The sequence below is a fragment of the Chelon labrosus genome (assembly GCF_963514085.1).
Source record: "Chelon labrosus genome assembly, chromosome: 18".
Lineage (NCBI taxonomy): Eukaryota > Metazoa > Chordata > Actinopteri > Mugiliformes > Mugilidae > Chelon > Chelon labrosus.
Window position 1 is genome coordinate 889,156 of NC_140351.1, and position 21,726 is coordinate 910,881.

Genomic DNA, 21,726 nt, shown 5'->3' on the forward strand with positions numbered 1-21,726 from the left:
TCCTGCACCATGGCCAGGTCTTCAGCCAGGTTTTTCAGGCCCGTCTGGAGCTCACGGTCCTCTGTGCCGGAGAAGTGGAAGAGCTGAGCGACCAGCAGGTCGGCCGTGTCTCTGAGCTTGGCTGTTTTCCTGGTGTAGGAGGCCAGCAGAGAGCAGATCTCCCCCAGGTACCTCTCAGCGTGTTTCACCGTCTGCTCCATGCTCTTCACCTGGACGTCCCTGCTGGGACACGTGGAGTCTTTAAAGATGGCTGGAGGAAGCACCTCTCTGTTCTAACCTGGAGAAGAAAAGCCTTACCTGGAGAAGAGGCTGTTCATGTCTGAGCTGTCTCCCTCGCTCTGCTCTCACTTGTGAGAGGAAACACCAGACTGTTGCCACGGTAACGCCAACAACAGATAGTGGGAGGGCCTGAGAGGGAGGTGCTGCTCTCTGCCACTAGGTGGTGACAGAGTGTTAGCCACCAATAGTCTCTGTTTCCATAACATGTCAAAGACTAAGAGGAGTGGTGCATATTACAAGTATGTTTCTACCGTCTGTCAGTTCACTCTTTATACTGAAAGAATAATAGAATAATAGAATAATAGAAACCAAGGCCTCCTCTCTGCTGCTCTCTGGATTATTTCATGAATTAACGGTGTTTAAAGCAGAGTCATTAGAGTCTGATGGTGCAGCAGCATCAACCTCCACCCTTCCCTCCACACACACTGACAAATAGTTTGTTAAAAGCACTCATGACAAAAAGTGAACTCTTAGGTTTACTTTCTTTAGGCTGCTTTTTCACATATTACTATTTTCTTCTGCTCTCATGCAGAAATAATTAGTGTGTCAGTGGGGGTTCATTTACGTGGGTGTACGTGGACGTGAAAGACAAACATCTTGTAAATGTCAACTCTCTGCACCAGTCTTTCAACAGCGACGTACCAGATATACTATACTCCCACCCTCTACTATCATTTAACAGAGAGACCGTGTTCTTTCTCCAGTTCATACGTACCATCATGTTTTAAACTGAACAAACCATCTGATTAAATGTAAACTACATGCATCTGCACATTTGTCTTGTTGTCTTTCCTTTTAGATTTAGTTGGTTTTCATCACATCTCTCCCTTCAGTGCAACTTCCTTCAGATTTTCAGTAAATTCAGTCCCTGGCTGCGTCTATAACATCTATATCATTCAATTATCAGCAAGTGATTTCAGGTTGACGGCAAAAACTCTGCAACATCTTTAACTTGCTCAGTTTCTCTCTTCAGGGTGATGACAGCTATCTCCAGGTAGGACTATGAAGTGTCTGTATAGAAAACCCAACAGAGATGTGGGAGGACTAGAGCATATCTGATATATTCTAGGAGAGACTGAGGCTGGACCATCCTTATCCCAGACACAGAGCAATCAGCAATGTTGACAGAATTTGACCGTTACGTCCCATCTGAAGAGACGGCTGCAGAGCAATGAGACCTGTCTGTGTCTAATTAGCTGCAGTCCATATGTATTTATATGAATATGAGACGAGATTAGGTCGATTGAAGCAACATCTTCATTCCCCGTGTATCTTATGTGAAAATATCCAGATCCTTATGTTTTTAACTTGGCAAAGAAAAAGAGAGAAGGGAGGGGATGCACACGTGAAGCCCTGTCATATCTGGTGAACATTAAACTTAAAGTTCAGCTCTAAACTGTTGAGAGCTATAGCTTCTTTTTTATCTGCAACCACTCAGACATCAGGTCATTCCACACAGGAGACACGACAAAGCTTCTTCATCCAGGATTCTTCATATACATCTTTTATTTTGCCAATCTCTTCAATACTTGCATGAGGAATACACAGTGAAAAGCCCCTTTCAGTCATAAAGAGTCCAGTAAGCTCCAAAAAGGCCCAGCAGCATGGGCTATTCACAGGATACAGCATGTAAACATCAGCAGCCTCATCACTAAAGCATACAAACACCAACAGAGCTGTTCAAGGGAAGGTGAAGAAAGATTCAAATACAGAAATAATTACATATCAGACTGTAGATCTTTATTAAAATCACCTTTGTTGAGTCTTTTTTTAGCAAAAGTGTTTGAAAGAAATATAAAACAGAACATGACTCAACATTAACAACTACGTATGTGCATCTTCACATGCTTCATTTCTGTTCTTTTCTATAAAATAATATACTTGTATGAGTTTGACATCATATAATACTGGATGTTTTAAATAGATGCTTTTAGAAGATTGATAGAAATACAAACATATATTTACTAAACAGGTGAAATGCTTGTGCATTTTTTTTTTTCTCATTCATAAAACGCTAAAATCGGGGACATTTTCGGGGACAGCTTTGTCCGGGGACAGGTCATCCAAAATGGGGACTGTCCCCGTAAACCGGGGACGTCTGGTCTCCCTACACCCCTATACTTAGCAGCTACTTCCAGGTTTTCACATCTCCTGTTAGCCAGCATTTAACGTTAGGAAAACGGACAGTCAGAAGGCCTTTGAGACAGAGAGGGACAAATGTGGACCTTCAGGGGACATTTTAGTCCCTGCGTCTATGTTAACTAGCCAGGCAATGCTGTCAGCAACTTTTAGCTAACATTAGCTACCTAGCAGTTAGCATTAGCAAAATCATTTTCATCCAGCAACACAAAACCCGTCAATAAAACGTAACTTTACGAGGCACAAGAGATCGTCTCTAAAGCACATCTTTGGTCATGTTAACCTGTTATTGTTTTAGATTTAACTTTGATATCTGACAGCAAGCAAACGTCATTTTCTAGATAAGGTCAATGCTAGCTGACGCAATTTAGTAGCTCGGTTTATTCAGTTTGACCAAAAGGCTGCATAGAATATATAAAACCAGAAAAATAAATCTCAAATAATCAAATGAACTTCCCTCTGAATCTCTGGGCCTCCTCCTCTGTCAAACTTAGTCCGGCTTCCTCCAGCTTTTGAAGGAGCTCCTCCGTGGAGAGCTCCATCTTTGACTTTGAGCGCCAACTGCCGCTGACTGTCGACGGTTGAGACCTGCCGTTGGTGCGCGTGCGTACGCAGCTGCATAAGGAGCGCGCGTGTGTGCGCCATTCTGGGTCATGGAGGCCCTTCATCATTGTGATTCAACGTTATCTCAAGGATACAGTTTTGAAATTAGGCTTTTTACTGTAAAAGCTTAATATTTTTTTCTTTAATATTAGTGATGTGTGATTACACTGATTTCTTTCTGATTCACTTAAAAGTGCAGACCAATAGGCTACAATACCTATATGTTGTATAAAAGCTTTATGTGTGAAGATAATAGAAATAGTTATACTTAATTATTCATAAATATTTTTGTGTCACTTGTAATATTAAGTTTAGTCCTACTTTATCACCTACATTTTTAAATCACTGCTGTGTTCTCTGAGGAACATATTGGAAACTTGGGATTAAGAATAAGAGTAAATGAACTGAATTTCTGATGCACAAACCATACCATCCCCCAACTGTATCAGTCACACACAGCCTCACATTGTCATTGTTCCCCTGTTTGTGGAAAAATGGTACAGATGTGGACCCTTGATCATTTTGGAACTTAAATGTACCCTTTGACCCAAAAAGGGTACATTTAAGTTCCATGAGGAACAACTTGGAACTTGTGAGGGTACGTCCTCAGCAGATGTACCTTAGAGAACAAAAATGAACCTCAGTCGTACCCTTTTTTCTGACAGTGTAGGGACGGTGATGACAGTAGTTGTACTAAATGCTGGTGAAACTGGTTCAGAGATTTTTATTAAAAACAAGATCATTTCAGCTGAGTCAGGCTTTAGTCTGCTCCTCTTCTATGTATGTATACAGGTATGGAAATCAATGTATAGTGTGTGAATGCCTATGTGAGGATGCAAGTTCATCTAATGTTCTACTAATTTAATTCAGTTTTATTTCTATAGCGTCAATAACAAAACAAATGGTCTCAAGACGCTTTACAAAACCAGACCTGAAACCTCCAGAGCAGCCTGAAGGAGACGGTGGCAGGAAAAACTCCCTTTAACAGGAAGAAACCTGGAGCAGAACCAGAACCAGAACCAGAACCAGCTCATATGGAGGAAGCATCTGCCTGAGGCCAGCCGGGTACAGACAGAAGAAAGACACACAGCAGTAAACATTGTCTACAGTAATAGAAGAGAATAGCATGACTAGTAGTAGATATCATCCTGTAGCCACGTTTCAGTCAAACTAAATAGATCAATCTGATGATCAGTTATCACATCATTCACTAAAAGACATTTAGATGAGAGACATCTGACATTTAAAAGACCACATTTCATTTTCCTCTTCTTCTGTTCTACCAATGAACTTGTACTGATTTGTATCAGGTTCCAATGAGTAACTCCTCTGTTGTTGTTCTTTGGTTTAAATAATCTGGAGCAGACAGAACATCTATAGAGTTTAGAGAGTTTAGGGTGTGAGACAGTCCTAGAGAAGCAGCAGAGAAGTGTGGAAGACTACAACTCCTCCTCCTGGTCTGAACTCTGGGTTGTCATGGTTACGGGTGGGGGGTTGATAAAATGGTCCATATTCCTAGAGATGAGAGCAGCAGCCGCTAAAGTGGGGTGGATGCCATCTCTCCTAATCAGACCAGGCTTTCCCCAGAAAGTGTTCCAGTTGTCAGTGAAGGCCACGTGGTTTGCTGGACACCACCTAGATAACCAGAGATGGAATGACAACGTGAGACTAAACATGTCCTCATTGGTCAGATTGGTCTAATCTGACCTTAAACTTCACTCTCCCTCCTTCTAAACCAATGAAACTACGGAACGGAGGCAAAACTCTCCTCCTCTCAAAAAGCCACAACCATCTGAGGGACTGTCCCCATTTATAATCATTGGGAGTTTAACAATCCCGTGACACGTCACTGATGACGGCCGATACGCGTGTGACGTCATGAAGCTTCATCTGGGGAGTCACGTGATCTTTCAGCTGATGAAGCATCCAAACATCTTGTGGCGATACTTCTGCTTTGAACGCTCGACACTGTTTCCAGCGTCTGCTTCCATCATAACATCTCTACTGTGAACTAAAGGACAGATTTAAAGTTCAACTTTAGTTTCTGTGAGATTGTCAGTGAATGAATGTAATTAGCTAGCGTCTAGCTACAACAATACTCCAACGTTAGCTCTGTGGGAGGAGCTTGATTTACAATAATAAAGAAGTTCAGTGTATAATTCAACATGTCTCAGTAACTGGTGGAGGTGGAGCAGAGCAGCATTAACCAATCACCAGTGAGTCTAGAGGGAGAGTGGGCGGGGCATCAATAACATGGATCCACTCTCAGACAGAACTGATCTGACTCTGGATCAGAAGTCACCAGATGGCGCCGCATGTAGCCCTGGGACACTAGCATCAGTTTGACCAATGAGAGGAAGTGGAGACGTGTGCTCCATGTTTTCTACAGTCTATGGATTCAAGCCCTAACTGGGACTACTGCCACCGTCATAGTTCAGCCATGAACCGTGCATCAGCTGCAGTACAACCTCATCTTGTTTGGATCTACAGTGAAGCTGCTTCTTCATGCTGGAACTTGTCCTAGTGTTTCACGTCTTGTCCCAACAATCAAACTTCACTTCATCCCAAGCAGCTGGGCGGCGCCACAACATCATTAGAGGAGGATTTGGTTTGAATGGAAGGACGTCAGGAAACATTTAGTCATTTATTCTTTGTTCATTTACAAATCATTGACAGTTTAAAAATAACAAGAGGCAAACATAACAATATAATGTGCAGAGCAGGAAGAGGCTTAGACCCAAGGGGGGTTACTGGAAGCTTCCAGCTTCATCATCTACGGTGGCCTGGAGGCAGAGGTGTCAAGTAACGAAGTACAAATACTTCGTTACTGTACTTAAGTAGATTTTTCAGGTATCTGTACTTTACTTCTACTGTTTTGAACAGGCAGCCTATTGATTAGTTTGAGCTCTGCTGCCACCTAGTGACTGGAGGCTATTTATCAAGCATCAATAAAGACACTAATACTGAAAGTCCACCTGACTCCACTATTTGAGAAGTACTGGTCTGGTGTGGTTTCTGTTGCTATCATTAGCTTTTTGAGGATTTTTTGGAAGCTAGTTTACAACGTTAGCAATGCTATGGGAATACACCGTTTTGATAGTATAGCTAACACTAGCTAGCAGTTTAAAAACAACAACTCAGTAACCCTCAATTTATTATTAAAAATTATTCCGGATGCTCATGCAGGACCTCTGATCAGTTAAGTCTAGATTATTCTGCTAGAACTTTTTCATTTTGCAAAATTATCAACGGATGAATTGTTAATGGCAAAATCTGGCAAAAATTTTTACTTTTTACTTAAGTACATTTCAGAACCTGTACTTTCTTACTTTTACTTGAGTAAAGGAGTTGAATCAGTACTTTTACTTTTACGAGAGTATTTTTTTACACAAGTATCCATACTTTTACTTAAGTACAGAATGTGAGTACTTTTGCCACCTCTGCCTGGAGGTGCCAACCAACATTACAACATGTCAAACACTTTTACAGCTGGAGACACATTTACATTTTAGAAAACATTTCTACATATCATAAAACACAATGACATCACCATAAGACATTTACAAGTCCTGAACCAGATTTACAAGCATCAACCATCAACCAGGAAGAGAATGGACCAACTCTGGGCTTGAACAGGAAGTGATAACGGGAGCAGCCAATAGGAGCTGTTGTTGTCATGGTGACACTTGTCCACTGCCATCATTGAGTCCATCAGCACCTGGTCTGCTGCAGCCTCTGCTAAGGACAAGAGCAGACTCTCTGCAGAGAAGGTGATTGGCTGCAGTCTGACGTCTCTAGACCAGCTGAACGCTTCCAGGACTCTGAAGCAGCTAAGATTGTGTCTGATCCCTCTCACCCTGGACACAGACTATTTAACAGACGGCTGAGATCCATCCAGTCCAGGACCACTCACATGGTCAACAGTTGTATGAACAAACATACTTGACAATAAAGTCTTTTCTGATTCAGACACAGCTCATCCTCTCACCTCACACAACGTCCTGTTCACGGTTAAATCCACCTGTAGAGAGGAGGAGAAAGAAGAGAGGACGTGATGACTCTGCTCATGGTTACTAAATGTAATGCTGGTTCTGTGATGTGCAGGCTTCAGTCAGACTGATCTCAGAGCTGTGATCAGTTGTTGATCAGATCTGATGAATGACCACCACTGTCTCTATACATCTTGGAAGGCTGTCAGCTGGAATCCAGCTTTATTTCCTGGACACATCAACACAACAACAACAGTCGTCTTCACATCAACTCAAACACATGATCACAACAAGCTTCTGGCTCATCTGATTGGCTGACTGTTGTGTCTCTCTCTGTCTTTCTGTCCAATCCTGAAGCCTGTCTCCATTCTCCTCTCACAGCTTCACTGAGAAGCTGCAGGTTTACAGGAAACACTGGATCTTTGATACTAACTGTGTTTAGGACAATACTGATGAAAGCAGCATGGACTGACTGGAACCCTCTACTCACTCCAGAGTCTCCAGTTTATAGTCTGGACTCTTCTTAAGATCAAGAAGCTGCTTCACATCTGAATCCTTCAGGTTGTTTCCTCTCAGGTCCAGATGTTTCAGATGGGAGGGGTTGGACTTCAGAGCTGAGACCAGAGAATCACAGCTGATCTCTGACAAACTGCAGCTGATCAATCTGAATAAAGAATAAAAGATGTAGATTAAATGATGAATAATTCAATCAGATGTGTTCAGGTTTTAGATGTGCAGCTCAACATTACTGTGTCCTAACAGCCTTTAAGCTTCATTGACTTTAACAACTAACAGTGGACATTTTCTACAGTTTCTGATACAAACACTCGTCTTGAACTAAAGGACATTTACAGATTTATGGAGGAAAGTTCTGGATGAACATGAATTAGATTCAGTTGGTGATTAAACATATCAGATCTACAACAGTAACAGACAGTGAACTGACCTCAGAGTCTCCAGTCTACAGTCTGGACTCTCCAGAAAACCACACAGCTGCTTCACTCCTGAATCCTTCAGGTTGTTAGATCTCAGGTCCAGGTGTTTCAGATGGGAGGGGTTGGACTTCAGAGCTGGTCCCAGAGAATCACAGCTGATCTCTGACAAACTGCAGCCCCTCAATCTGAATAAAGAATAAAAGATGTAGATTAAATGATGAATAATTCAATCAGATGTGTTCAGGTTTTAAATGTGCAGCTCAACATTACTGCAGCGTTTCCCAAACTTTTTTGGCTGTGCCCCCCCTTCTATGTCCCAACCAGGTTGACACCCCCCCAATCCCCCACACCTTTAAAAACACAACCATCTTTTTTATAGCCATATTAAAGGCAGCATGTTTAATCTGCTCAAATGACCAGAACACACATAGAACAAAATAATCAGCATCACAACAATGAGCTCTCACATTTGAATTAAAGTCAAACACTAACATTTTCAATAGAATGGAACAAATTTAGCACAAGCTTCCACTTTAAAGAGCAAAGAGGATGATGACAGGCTCAGGATCAGAGGCAGAAAGCAGATCAGTTGGAGGAAATGTTAGAAGATTTTCAGACGCCTTCAACTAAAATTGCAGCAACTTTAAATGAGCGTGGAGCCAACACAACCCGTCATCATAGCACAGCGCTTATGGAAATAAAATGACAACGCCAGTCATTTGAATGAAATTGTAATAAAGTTCCACACGAGCCACAACATCAATAACAAAGAGCATAGGCTCAGGAAGAGATAAAAAAAGAGGATCCATCTGAGGATTTTAAAGAGCAGAGCAGGTGGGTCAGCTTGGTGTGCACCAGTAACGTACGCTGAGGTTGGTGGCTCAGATTTACTGTAGTGTGACTATCAGGACTAAGTTAGTCACTGAGAGGAGAAAGTGGAGCTCTGTCTGACACGCTGAGTCCAAGGAGGAAACATGAAACCATTACTGCTATTTAAGGGCCTTTATTTTGATCCTTCTGATAACACATACTTCTTGTTATATTATTATGCAGATGGACTTGCAGGACTAAACTATGATAAACAATAGCTTAAGAGGTCAACAGTAAAATCCCTCCCCTACCTCCCCCTCTCTCTGTATCAGACAGAACAGATTCACAGGTAGGTGCAGGTGATATTCATGAGGCAATCATTCAACCCCAGTCACACCCACTGCCCCTGGTGACCAGCAGGGCTTGAGCTTAGCATTGTCCCAAGTAGCACGTGTTCTCCTAAGTTGAAAAATCTAGTAGCACACAAATCATTTTAGGGGCACGATGAAAAGTTACCAAATAATGTGTTTTTCTTTAATAAAGTGACATGAGGTCAACGAGGAGGCATTTATAAGCAAAACAATTAAATTCATAGCTTTTTAAGTTTTAGAAGTACTGCACAGACTGAAGCTTATCTGGCCTGTGTTATAACATAGAACATTCATACAACAGGCAGGTTCATAATGTGATTTACTGTGTTTCACTAAATTATCTTGTTTGAAGTTCACGTTGCCTGTGACATAAACGGACTTTCCAGCTGCTTCTGAGCTTTGCAGTACTTACATTAATTGGTTTTGGTAAAGGAGCCACGGGAATGTTTTCTGCCAGTCAGCATTAAACCTGTACTTTCACATTAACTGTCATATTAATTGTTGCTACAGTGTTAAAAGCTCTATCCATCTTTGCTTTTATTTTTATAAGAACAATTGGTGCACTGCACCTTTAGAACAACAGCGCTGTCTCTTTCAGAAAGACGGTAGTCTTGATTGTTGATTGTTGTTGAAGTTGTGTGTGGCTGTGGATTTATGCCGCTGAACTGAGGGTATGTTGTAAATATAAAGTCAAATAAATAAAGATGAACGTTTGTCTTGCTGGTTGTTTTGGAGTTGCAACAGATGAATGTTTTAGACTAAAAATTCAATTTTTCTGTTGATGCCTGGTGTATAATCACTCAACAATGAGTTAGAGTATTATTATCTAAATTGTCTTTTTGTTATTGTCAGCCATTATGGTTTATTTTATTTTATATCGCTGTGAAAACAACAACAAATCTTGTTGGAACATTTAACTTCTTTGTATTTTCAAATGTCCCACCAATAGCGAACACATTTTTACAAGACCACACTTGAACACATCATGATAACGTTATTGACCTTCGCCTAATGCTCATAATTACTGAGTAGAACTTGAATGCGTCATAATACAATTCAGTGTAGCCTGGTAAGTGAGCGGGTGCTTGGTGCTGACTGGAGCACTGTCCGACAGTAATATGTGTGAAACACACAGTCCGCTGTAGATAGCCTCCACATTAGTAACGTTCAGTTATCTACACTAGGAATCGCTGCTCTACAATGAACTGGCCACTTCCCGCCTCTCACCCGATGATTGACAGCTAACGTAAGCTACAGCCCCTGGCCCCGTCAGGTACGCGTTACAGACAATAAATGAATGAATGAATGAATGAATGAATGAACAAGAGGCGCCCTCGGTAGTTTTACTGTCACCATTCTTAGAAGAATGTTGATGTCCTGGGCCCCTGCTCTGTTGCTCCTAGCCCTGGCCTCCCTCTCTAGTCTTTTCTAGTCTCCAGATTTGTGTTTTTTGTTCCATCATCAGAATCAGAATCAGAATCAGAATCAGCTTTAATGGCCAAGTATGACACATACAAGGAATTTGACTCCGGCAACTTTTCTCTCTGGTACAGAAGCAGCTTAAATAAGTGAAATAAAATTAAAATAAATAAAATAAAATAAAATAAGATAAAAATACAAATAAGTCTGAATCTGTACACATAAAATATAGGATAATATATACACCAAGGATTATTATACAGTGAGTATATACAACAGTGCAGAGTTATTGTTTATTGTTCATGTGGATGGTCTCACACTCTGTGACTGCTCAGAGTTCATCAGAGCGACAGCCCGGGGGAAGAAACTGTCCTTGTGACGGCTGGTTTTGGCGTACAGTGCTCTGTAACGCCGGCCTGAGGGGAGGAGTCTAAACAGGTTCTGACCAGGGTGTGAGGGGTCTGTGGTGATTTTCCTGGCCCGCTTCCCGACCCGGGACCGGTACAGGTCCTGGATGGAGGGAAGGTCGGTACCAATGATCCTCTCTGCAGCCCTGACTGTTCTCTGCAGTCTGTCCCTGTCATGTCTGGTGGCGGATCCAAACCAGACGGTGATGGACGTGGTCAGGACAGACTGGACTATTGCTGTGTAGAACATGATCAGCAGCTCCTGAGGCAGGTTGAACTTCCTGAGCTGACGCAGAAAGTACAGCCTCTGCTGGGCCTTCTTCCTTATGGAGTCTATGTGGGAGGTCCACTTCAGGTCTCGTGAAATTGTGGACCCGAGGAACCTGAATGAGTCTACTGTTGGGACTGTCCTGTTGAGTATGGTGAGAGGAGATGTTGATGGTGGTCTCTTCCTGAAGTCCACTGTCATCTCCACAGTTTTGAGCGGGTTTAGCTCCAGATGATTCTGACTGAACCAGAGGACCAGCTGTTCCACTTCCCTTCTGTATGCAGACTCGTCGCCGTCCCGGATGAGTCCAATGACGTTGGTGTCGTCTGCAAACTTCAGGAGTTCACAGAAGGGTCCCTTGAGGTGCAGTCAGTAGTGTAAAGGGAGAAGAGCAGTGGGGAGAGAACGCATCCCTGGGGGGCGCCAGTGCTGAGGGACCGGGTGCTGGATGTGAAGTTCCCCAGTTTCACCTGCTGCCTCCTGTCAGTCAGGAAACTGGTAATCCACTGACAGGTGGAGGGGGGCACGGTGAGCTGGGACAGTTTTTGGTGGAGGAGCTCCGGGACGATGGTGTTGAACGCAGAGCTGAAGTCCACAAATAGGACCCGTGCGTAGGTCCCTGCAGAGTCTAGGTGGTGCAGGATGTAGTGGAGAGCCATGTTGACTGCATCGTCCACTGACCTGTTTGCTCTATAGGCAAACTGCAGGGGGTCTAGCAGGGGATCCGTGATGTCCTTCAGATGGGTCAGCACCAGTCGTTCGAAGGATTTCATGACTACAGATGTCAGGGCGACTGGTCTGTTGTCGTTTAATCCAGTGACAGAGGACTTCTTGGGAACCGGGATGATGGTGGAGCGTTTGAGGCAGGAGGGGACCTCGCACAGCTCCAGGGAGTTGTTGAAGATCTGGGTGAACATGGGAGCCAGCTGGTCAGCACAGACTTTCAGGCAGGACGGAGACACTCCATCGGGTCCCGGGGCCTTCCTAATCCTCTGTCTCTGAAAGAGCTGACGCACATCCTGTTCGCAGATCCTCAGCGCAGGCAGAGGGTCGGGTACGGGGGTGGTTTGGGGTGCTGCTAGTCCTTTTGTAATGGAGATGGTGGGGGAAGTGAAAGGTGTGAAAGTCCTTTCAAACCTGGAGTAAAAGTCACTGAGGTCCTCTGCTAGGCGGGGGCTCCCCACAGGGTGGGGGGATGGTCTCCTGTAGCTGGTGATGGTCTGCAGGCCTTTCCAAACTGCAGAAGAGTCGTTGGCAGAAAAACGGTCCTTCAGCTTTTCAGTGTAGTTCCTCTTTGCTACCTTGATCTCCTTTGTCAGCTTGTTCCTGGCCTGCTTGTACAGGTCCCGATCCCCACTCCTATAGGCCTCCTCCTTGTCCTGGCGTAGTCGTCTCAGTTCTGCAGTGAACCATGGTTTGTTGTTGTTGAATGTGCAGAAGGTTTTAGTCTGCACGCACATGTCCTCACAAAAGCCGATGTAAGATGTCACAGTGTCAGTCAGTTCGTCCAAGTCTGAGGCTGCTGCTTCAAAGACGCTCCAATCAGTGCAGTCAAAGCAGGCCTGTAACTGCATCTTTGACTCGTTGGTCCATCTCTTCACAGTTTTCACTGCAGGCTTAGCAGATTTCAGCTTTTGCCTGTAGGATGGGATGAGGTGGACCAGGCAGTGGTCAGAAAGTCCCAAAGCAGCGCGGGGGACAGAGCGATATGCGTCCTTTATTGTGGTGTAGCAGTGGTCCAAAGTGTTCATGTCCCTGGTGGGACACGTCACGTGCTGTCTATATTTTGGCATTTCGAGTTTGAGATTTGCTCTGTTAAAATCCCCGAGAATGATTAGCAGAGAGTCCGGGTGTGTTTTCTCCACGTCTGTAATCTGGTCGGCGAGGTGATGTAACGCCTCCGTTACGCACGCCTGCGGTGGAATGTACACGCCAACCAACACAAACGAGGCGAACTCCCGCGGTGAATAAAATGGTCTACAGTTTATGAAAAAAGACTCCAAGTGAGGGCTGCATGTCTTCTTTAACACCGTGACATCTGTACACCAACCTTCGTTAATGTAGAAGCACGTTCCTCCTCCCTTTGACTTCCCAGACAGTTCCACGCAGCGGTCCGCACGGAACAGCTGGAAGCCCGGCAGCCGTAGTGCGCTGTCCGGGATGTGTTCGCTGAGCCAGGTTTCAGTAAAGCACAGGGCGGCTGAACGGCGAAAGTCTGAGTTCTTGGTTAGGAGAAGGAGCAATTCATCCATTTTGTTAGGCAGAGAGCGGACGTTCCCCAGGTGTATGGACGGGAGAGCGGTGCGTAATCCCCGCTGCCGCAACTTGACGAGCGCTCCAGCTCGTTTCCCGCGCCGGCGTCTCCTTCTAAATCCACAGAGCGCTGCTGCTCCTCCGACCAGAATCTCCAAAAAACAGTCTGGTTGGGTAAAAACCGGTGAAAAAAGTCCGGCACTGGATAGTCCTATTTTTAAGAGTTCCTCTCTGCTAATTATAATTGCAGAGGGAGTGCAGAAAACTACACTAAAAAGTAAAACAGCAACAAGTACTAGAGAGCAAAGTACCGAGGCGTCCGTCCGCGGCGCCATCTTGGAACAAGATCCAAGGAATAAGGAATAAGATCTTCATCTCCCTCACTCCCTGCTGGAGTTCGCTCGCGCTCAATTCAAACCCGCGGTGTGGACCAAACCATTTTTTAAGAAGGGGCCAAGAGGGTTATTGAAATTATTAAAATTAAAATATGACGTGACTTTGTGGCTTTATTTTAGTTCGGATTCATTACTATGAATATAATTTAGTCGTAGAGGCTACTGGGGGCTGTGTGTGGCCCTGATGGGCTGTGGGCCCTTAGAACTGTCATCACCTTTCCCCCCTATACGACGGCGCTGACCCTGCCATAGATTCTCCCTCTGCCTTTAACCGCCTTCCGCAGCACGTCACCAACCACGCTCACTACGTGAAAATCACCTATTATTATTTTTTCAGCTGAGGCTGCATTCAAGAGCACAACCGGCCTCAACCTCCAAACGTCAGCAACACATCATAAAACATTTATTGAACGGTAAACTTCGGTAGTCGCACACGTGCTACTAATTGCATTTCACAAGTCGCACTGAATTATTTTTTACCAGCATTTGCGACGAGGTGCTCGCACTGTGGAGCCCTGGTGACAAGTGACAAACACATCCCTGCCTCTACATTTACAATCATGAACCCAATGAAATAGCTTCAATTCTCCATCAGTTGGCTGCTTTCACACTAACTGGTTACGTTTCATATCTCAATGAGGATTCTTTACACAGGTATAAGGTTCATATCTGGACAAAGGACCAATGTCAATCTATAGCAGTTAAGAGACAGAATGAGACAGAGAGAGCGTTGGCCGTCACAACTCCACAGTTCATTCATTCAACATGAGAGTAGCCAGTGAGAAAAAATAAAGACAAATGGAAATATGGATTAGAATTGAAACTAAATCATCACCTTAATCAAATTATAATATTGAGTTGTTAAATCTTCTGATGATCTGATCCATTTTTAATTCAGACTGTTTAACAGAATATCTTCCATCATTTACCACTTCCTGTTTTGACTGAAGGTTTAGATTTACAATCTTCTATTTTTATCTTTCACACAAATAATAGATCCCAATAAATGGACCTGGACAGTAGAGTTGACTCAGAGTAGAAGAAGAGCAACAGCATGAAGCAGTGGCTCACTAGCGCCCTCTTCCATGAGGCAGAAGTACTGGCTGCCTCATCTCCTTGTTTTTCAGTGCGGTTTAATGTCAGATCAACAAGACTAAATATGTTCCACTCATACATGAAATACATTAACTAGACTATGGAAGATTAGGACACATGATAAAAATGGACACAACCAATATATTGATGGCATACAGACAGTTAGCCACAGGCAGATTGCGCAATCCGAGGCTCGGCTTCCTGCTGCCTCAACTGGTGTCTCTCCCTATATGACCATATATGGTCGCTCCCTGTATTCACATTAGAAATACTGAAATCCAGAGATTCTGACAATAAAAATGATTGAAATGACTGGAATCATACAGAAAATGTATTTATATCACAGACCAATGGATAAACAGTAGAAGTTATTTTATTCATTCATTCATCTTCTGTACCCGATTATTCCTGTTAAGGGTCGCGGGGTCTGCTGGAGCCTATCTCAGCTGTCATTGGGCGAGAGGCAAGTTATTTTATCAGTAGTATAATTTATTTTATTGTCATTACTTTTCATGATGCTAGGTGAGGCACTACCTCACCTGACTCCCCTGACCACACGTCTCTGTTGCACACATCTTCTACCCCAGGGGTGGGCAATTATTTTTCCCAAGGGGCCACATGAGAAACAGTAAATATCTTGGAGGGCCGTGCCAATAGGCTGAACTCAACTCTGCCCCCACAGCAGTGGTATGATTTATTTAGTGCTGGTGTTTTTAGTAAAGGGATGATCAAGAAAGCAGTTAATCAGACTTAAAGCTTGAAATGCTTCATTAACAATGAACACATTCTCTTATAAAGTGCAGTTAATTAAATCTGAAATGAAATCTGTACCAATGAACTTTTAAAATATAAACAAAATGTATTTATTAACTGTTAATGTATTAGTATGATTTGTTTTTTAAATGACCATATATAATATTTATATTGTCTAATACTACTGTATATTAAATAAATGATCATTCATAAACCACACATGTCAAACTCAAGGCCCATAACTGTATCAGGCCTCAAGATAATATTTTATATCTATCAGAACTGACCCACAGGTGTTTTACGTGCGTCAGACAGGTACGTCAATTAGCTCCTCCTCCCAACTTTATTGACAAACTTGTCAGAATCTTAGCAGAGAAAACTACTATAAATTACAACACCACTGCAGCTAAACACCAGTGTGTTAACATACATGCTAACATATAGGGATGTAACAAATTGACGATATGAATCGGAAATCGGTTTTGATTTAAAAGATGTGAGTGCATCGATACACAAGCCCCTGGACCGATCTAAATGTACCACGAACCGGTCGATGGCCCGATTACAAAGTTATGAATCGGGTTATTACCGTAATTTCCGGACTATAAGGCGCATCTGAATATAAGCCGCACCAGCTAAATTTTGGGGAAACTACAGATTGTTCCATATATAAGCCGCACCCGACTTTAAGCCGCACCCAAGCCGCTGGTGTTTTAATGTTTAATTACCGTAAGGGTTTCTTCTACCACGGAGGGGATTGTCGGGACAGAAATGACTGTTTGGAAACGCAAAGCGTCCCATTTATTTACATTTGACAAACATAAATCTTTCGATCAATCAAACAAAAAATCAATCGATCAAACTTTCACATCTTTGACATTACAAACAGCATTCGTGCAGTGCACAAATAATACAACGGTGCGCTCCTAGCGCACTTCCTGCAGTCATAGTACCGTAGTGCAGTATAACAAAAAACAAAGCTTACAACGCTTGACGAGGCAATAACTTTAAATGGCTAAATTTAATTCGTTTTTAAAAGTGCTTGCCTGTAACACGGCAGCAAAAGTGCAGTAACCCGCTGCTCAACAAAATAACCAGCATCTTTTTCTTAAACAGCCAACACAGCAGTAAAGGTGCAGTAACACGGCCGTTTACTGTATCAAAATAACCAGCCTACTATACCAGAAAAGTCAGCCAGATCGATCGCCTTTAACTTAAAAGCAGCTCTCGTACTGCATTTGGACTCACTTGGTTTGTTTTGCTCTCGTTACCTGGCGCAAACTGTCTGTCTCGCTCCTGCGCTTCCATGATAGTGCGCCCCTGGTGACCGTTAGCTGTAAGAATCCATAACTCGTTGTATAAGCCGCAGGGTCCAAAGCAAGTGACAAAAGTAGCGGCTTATAGTCCGGAATTTACGGTATATCAGCAATACAGCTGGAAGCCCCGCTTGCTTATTCTCTTTCTCTCTCTCTTTCCCGCAAAAATCTCGCGAGACTCTATTAAACTTATCACTATGAAGGTAAACAATATCACATTTTTAGGATTGATTTAGGATCATTCATAATGTAAAATGTCTACTTTAAACAAGGAACTATATCGGATTACTCTCTAGGCAATTGAATCAGGTCAACTGGACTTGGTTTTTGTCTGTGTCTTTGGGCTAGTCTGACTTGCCTGCTAGTCTCTCGAACTGATGAAGCCACTTGGATAAGGAGCGAAACGTCTTCACAGACAAAAACCAAGTCCAGTTGACCTGATTCAATTGCCTAGAGATGCCTTTGACCTGGACAAATGAGAATTTGCACAGACTCATCGGATTATATCATATTGCACTGAATCGTACCGAATCGTACCGAATCGTACCGGATCGGATCGGATCGGATCGGATCAGATCCTACCGAAATCGAATCGAATCGGTTGTTTTTAAAATGTATTATTCCTGAATCGTTTCGTACCCCATGTATCTAGATACGTATCGAATCGTCTTATATTGGAGAGATGCACACCCCTACTAACATACATTCATTCATTCATTCATTCATCTTCTGTACCCGCTTATTCCTGTTAAGGGTCGCGGGGTCTGCTGGAGCCTACCCCAGCTGTGCTAACATACAGACACACTGAAAGTGACGTAAGCCAAATAACAGCAGCATATTTAACACGGTATTAGCATTAGCATGCTAACTTAGGACATCATGAAAAAAATGTTCTGTCTGGATCATCTGTCGAGAACAAATGAGAACAAACAAGCTTTACACGGGCCGGTCAAAGTCAGCCAAAGGACCGTATACGGTCCACGGGTCGTGTCATGTCCAGGTCTCTTCTACACCATTACATGTTTCATCTGGTGCCCCCCCTAGAGGCAGCTCCCCTGCATTACTGTGTCCTAACAGCCTTTAAGCTTCATTGACTTTAACAACTAACAGTGGACATTTTCTACAGTTTCTGATACAAACACTCGTCTTGAACTAAAGGACATTTACAGATTTATGGAGGAAAGTTCTGGATGAACATGAATTAGATTCAGTTGGTGATTAAACATATCAGATCTACAACAGTAACAGACAGTGAACTGACCTCAGAGTCTCCAGTCTACAGTCTGGACTCTCCAGAAGATCACACAGCTGCTTCACTCCTGAATCCTTCAGGTTGTTGTCACTCAGGTCCAGATGTTTCAGATGGGAGGGGTTGGACTTCAGAGCTGAGACCAGAGAATCACAGCTGATCTCTGACAAACTGCAGCTCTTCAATCTGAATAAAGAATAAAAGATGTAGATTAAATGATGAATAATTCAATCAGATGTGTTCAGGTTTTAAATGTGCAGCTCAACATAACTGCAGCGTTTCCCAAACTTTTTTGGCTGTGCCCCCCCTTCTATGTCCCAACCAGGTTGACACCCCCCCCAATCCCCCACACCTTTAAAAACACAACCATCTTTTTTATAGCCATATTAAAGGCAGCATGTTTAATCTGCTCAAATGACCAGAACACACATAGAACAAAATAATCAGCATCACAACAATGAGCTCTCACATTTGAATTAAAGTCAAACACTAACATTTTCAATAGAATGGAACAAATTTAGCACAAGCTTCCACTTTAAAGAGCAAAGAGGATGATGACAGGCTCAGGATCAGAGGCAGAAAGCAGATCAGTTGGAGGAAATGTTAGAAGATTTTCAGACGCCTTCAACTAAAATTGCAGCAACTTTAAATGAGCGTGGAGCTAACACAACCCGTCATCATAGCACAGCGGTTATGGAGATAAAATGACAACGCCAGTCATTTGAATGAAATTGTAATAAAGTTCCACACGAGCCACAACATCAATAACAAAGAGCATAGGCTCAGGAAGAGATAAAACAAGAGGATCCATGTGAGGATTTTAAAGAGCAGAGCAGGTGGCTCAGCTTGGTGTGCACCAGTAACGTACGCTGAGGTTGGTGGCTCAGATTTACTGTAGTGTGACTATCAGGACTAAGTTAGTCACTGAGAGGAGAAAGTGGAGCTCTGTCTGACACGCTGAGTCCAAGGAGGAAACATGAAACCATTACTGCTATTTAAGGGCCTTTATTTTGATCCTTCTGATAACACATACTTCTTGTTATATTATTATGCAGATGGACTTGCAGGACTAAACTATGATGAACAATAGCTTAAGAGGTCAACAGTAAAACCCCTCCCCTACCTCCCCCTCTCTCTGTATCAGACAGAACAGATTGACAGGTAGGTGCAGGTGATATTCATTAATCAATCATTCAACCCCAGTCACACCCACTGCCCCTGGTGACCAGCAGGGCTTGAGCTTAGCATTGTCCCAAGTAGCACGTGTTCTCCTAAGTTGAAAAATCTAGTAGCACACAAATAATTTTAGGGGCACGATGAAAAGTTACCAAATAACGTGTATTTCTTTAATAAAGTGATATGAGGTCAACGAGGAGGCATTTATAAGCAAAACAATTAAATTCATAGCTTTTCAAGTTTTAGAAGTACTGCACAGACTGAAGCTTATCTGGCCTGTGTTATAACATAGAAAATTCATACAACAGGCAGGTTCATAATGTGATTTACTGTGTTTCACTAAATTATCTCGTCTGAAGTTCACGTTGCCTGTGACATAAACGGACTTTCCAGCTGCTTCTGAGCTTTGCAGTACTTACATTAATTGGTTTTGGTAAAGGAGCCACGGGAATGTTTTCTGCCAGTCAGCATTAAACCTGTACTTTCACATTAATTGTCATATTAACTGTTGCTACAGTGTTAAAAGCTCTATCCATCTTTGCTTTTATTTTTATAAGAACAATTGGTGCACTGCACCTTTAGAACAACAGCGCTGTCTCTTTCAGAAAGACAGTAGTCTTGATTGTTGATTGTTGTTGAAGTTGTGCGTGGCTGTGGATTTATGCCGCTGAACTGAGGGTATGTTGTAAATATAAAGTAAAATAAATAAAGATGAACGTTTGTCTTGCTGTTTGTTTTGGAGTTGCAACGGATGAATGTTTTAGACTAAAATTTCAATGGCACGTGATCTACCCGCACTACCTTCGAGATCTACCGGTAGATCGCGATCGACATAATGAGCCCCTCTGCCTTTAACCGCCTTCCGCAGCACGTCACCAACCACGCTCACTACCTGTAAATCACCTATTATAATTTTTTCAGCTGAGGCTGCATTCAAGAGCACAACCGGCCTCAACCTCCAAATGTCAGCAACTCATCATAAAACATTTATTGAACGGTAAACTTCGGTAGTCGCACACGTGCTACTAATTGCATTTCACAATTGGCACTGAATTATTTTTTAGCAGCATTTGCGACGAGGTGCTCGCACTGTGGAGCCCTGGTGACAAGTGACAAACACATCCCTGCCTCTACATTTACAATCATGAACCCAATGAAACAGCTTCAATTCTCCATCAGTTGGCTGCTTTCACACTAACTGGTTACGTTTCATATCTCAATGAGGATTCTTTACACAGGTATAAGGTTCATATGTGGACAAAGGACCAATGTCAATCTATAGCAGTTAAGAGACAGAATGAGACAGAGAGAGCGTTGGCCGTCACAACTCCACAGTTCATTCATTCAACATGAGAGTAGCCAGTGAGAAAAAATAAAGACAAATGGAAATATGGATTAGAATTGAAACTAAATCATCACCTTAATCAAATTATAATATTGAGCTGTTAAATCTTCTGATGATCTGATCCATTTTTAATTCAGACTGTTTAACAGAATATCTTCCATCATTTACCACTTCCTGTTTTGACTGAAGGTTTAGATTTACAATCTTCTATTTTTATCTTTCACACAAATAATAGATCCCAATAAATGGACCTGGACAGTAGAGTTGACTCAGAGTAGAAGAAGAGCAACAGCATGAAGCAGTGGCTCACTAGCGCCCTCTTCCATGAGGCAGAAGTACTGGCTGCCTCATCTCCTTGTTTTTCAGTGCGGTTTAATGTCAGATCAACAAGACTAAATATGTTCCACTCATACATGAAATACATTAACTAGACTATGGAAGATTAGGACACATGATAAAAATGGACACAACCAATATATTGATGGCATACAGACAGTTAGCCACAGGCAGATTGCGCAATCCGAGGCTCGGCTTCCTGCTGCCTCAACTGGTGTCTCTCCCTATATGACCATATATGGTCGCTCCCTGTATTCACATAAGAAATACTGACATTCAGAGATTCTGACAATAAAAATGATTGAAATGACTGGAATCATACAGAAAATGTATTTATATCACAGACCAATGGATAAATAGTAGAAGTTATTTTATTCATTCATTCATTCATCTTCTGTACCCGATTATTCCTGTTAAGGGTCGCGGGGTCTGCTGGAGCCTATCTCAGCTGTCATCGGGCGAGAGGCAAGTTATTTTATCAATAGTATAATTTATTTTATTGTCATTACTTTTCATGATGCGAGGTGAGGCACTACCTCACCTGACTCCCCTGACCACACGTCCCTGGTGCTCACATCTTCTACCCCA

The 21,726-nt window shown here is 42.8% G+C and overlaps 1 protein-coding gene across 12 annotated transcripts in view; it reads right to left on the bottom strand.

Annotated features, from left to right (window-relative positions):
• Window positions 1-5,652: 5,652 nt before the first annotated feature.
• LOC311503223 (uncharacterized protein) overlaps window positions 5,653-21,726 on the bottom strand; it is a 101,590-nt gene continuing 85,516 nt past the window's right edge. For all 12 annotated transcript variants that reach the window (XM_084565811.1, XM_084565817.1, XM_084565812.1 and 9 more), the window contains 4 exons: window positions 18,294-18,467; window positions 7,957-8,130; window positions 7,501-7,674; window positions 5,653-7,042 (listed from right to left, as the gene is read on the bottom strand). In XM_084565811.1, the coding sequence (XP_084421937.1) occupies window positions 7,033-7,042; window positions 7,501-7,674; window positions 7,957-8,130; window positions 18,294-18,467 (532 nt within the window). In that variant the 3' untranslated portion in view covers window positions 5,653-7,032. The remainder of the gene's footprint in view (window positions 7,043-7,500; window positions 7,675-7,956; window positions 8,131-18,293; window positions 18,468-21,726) is intronic.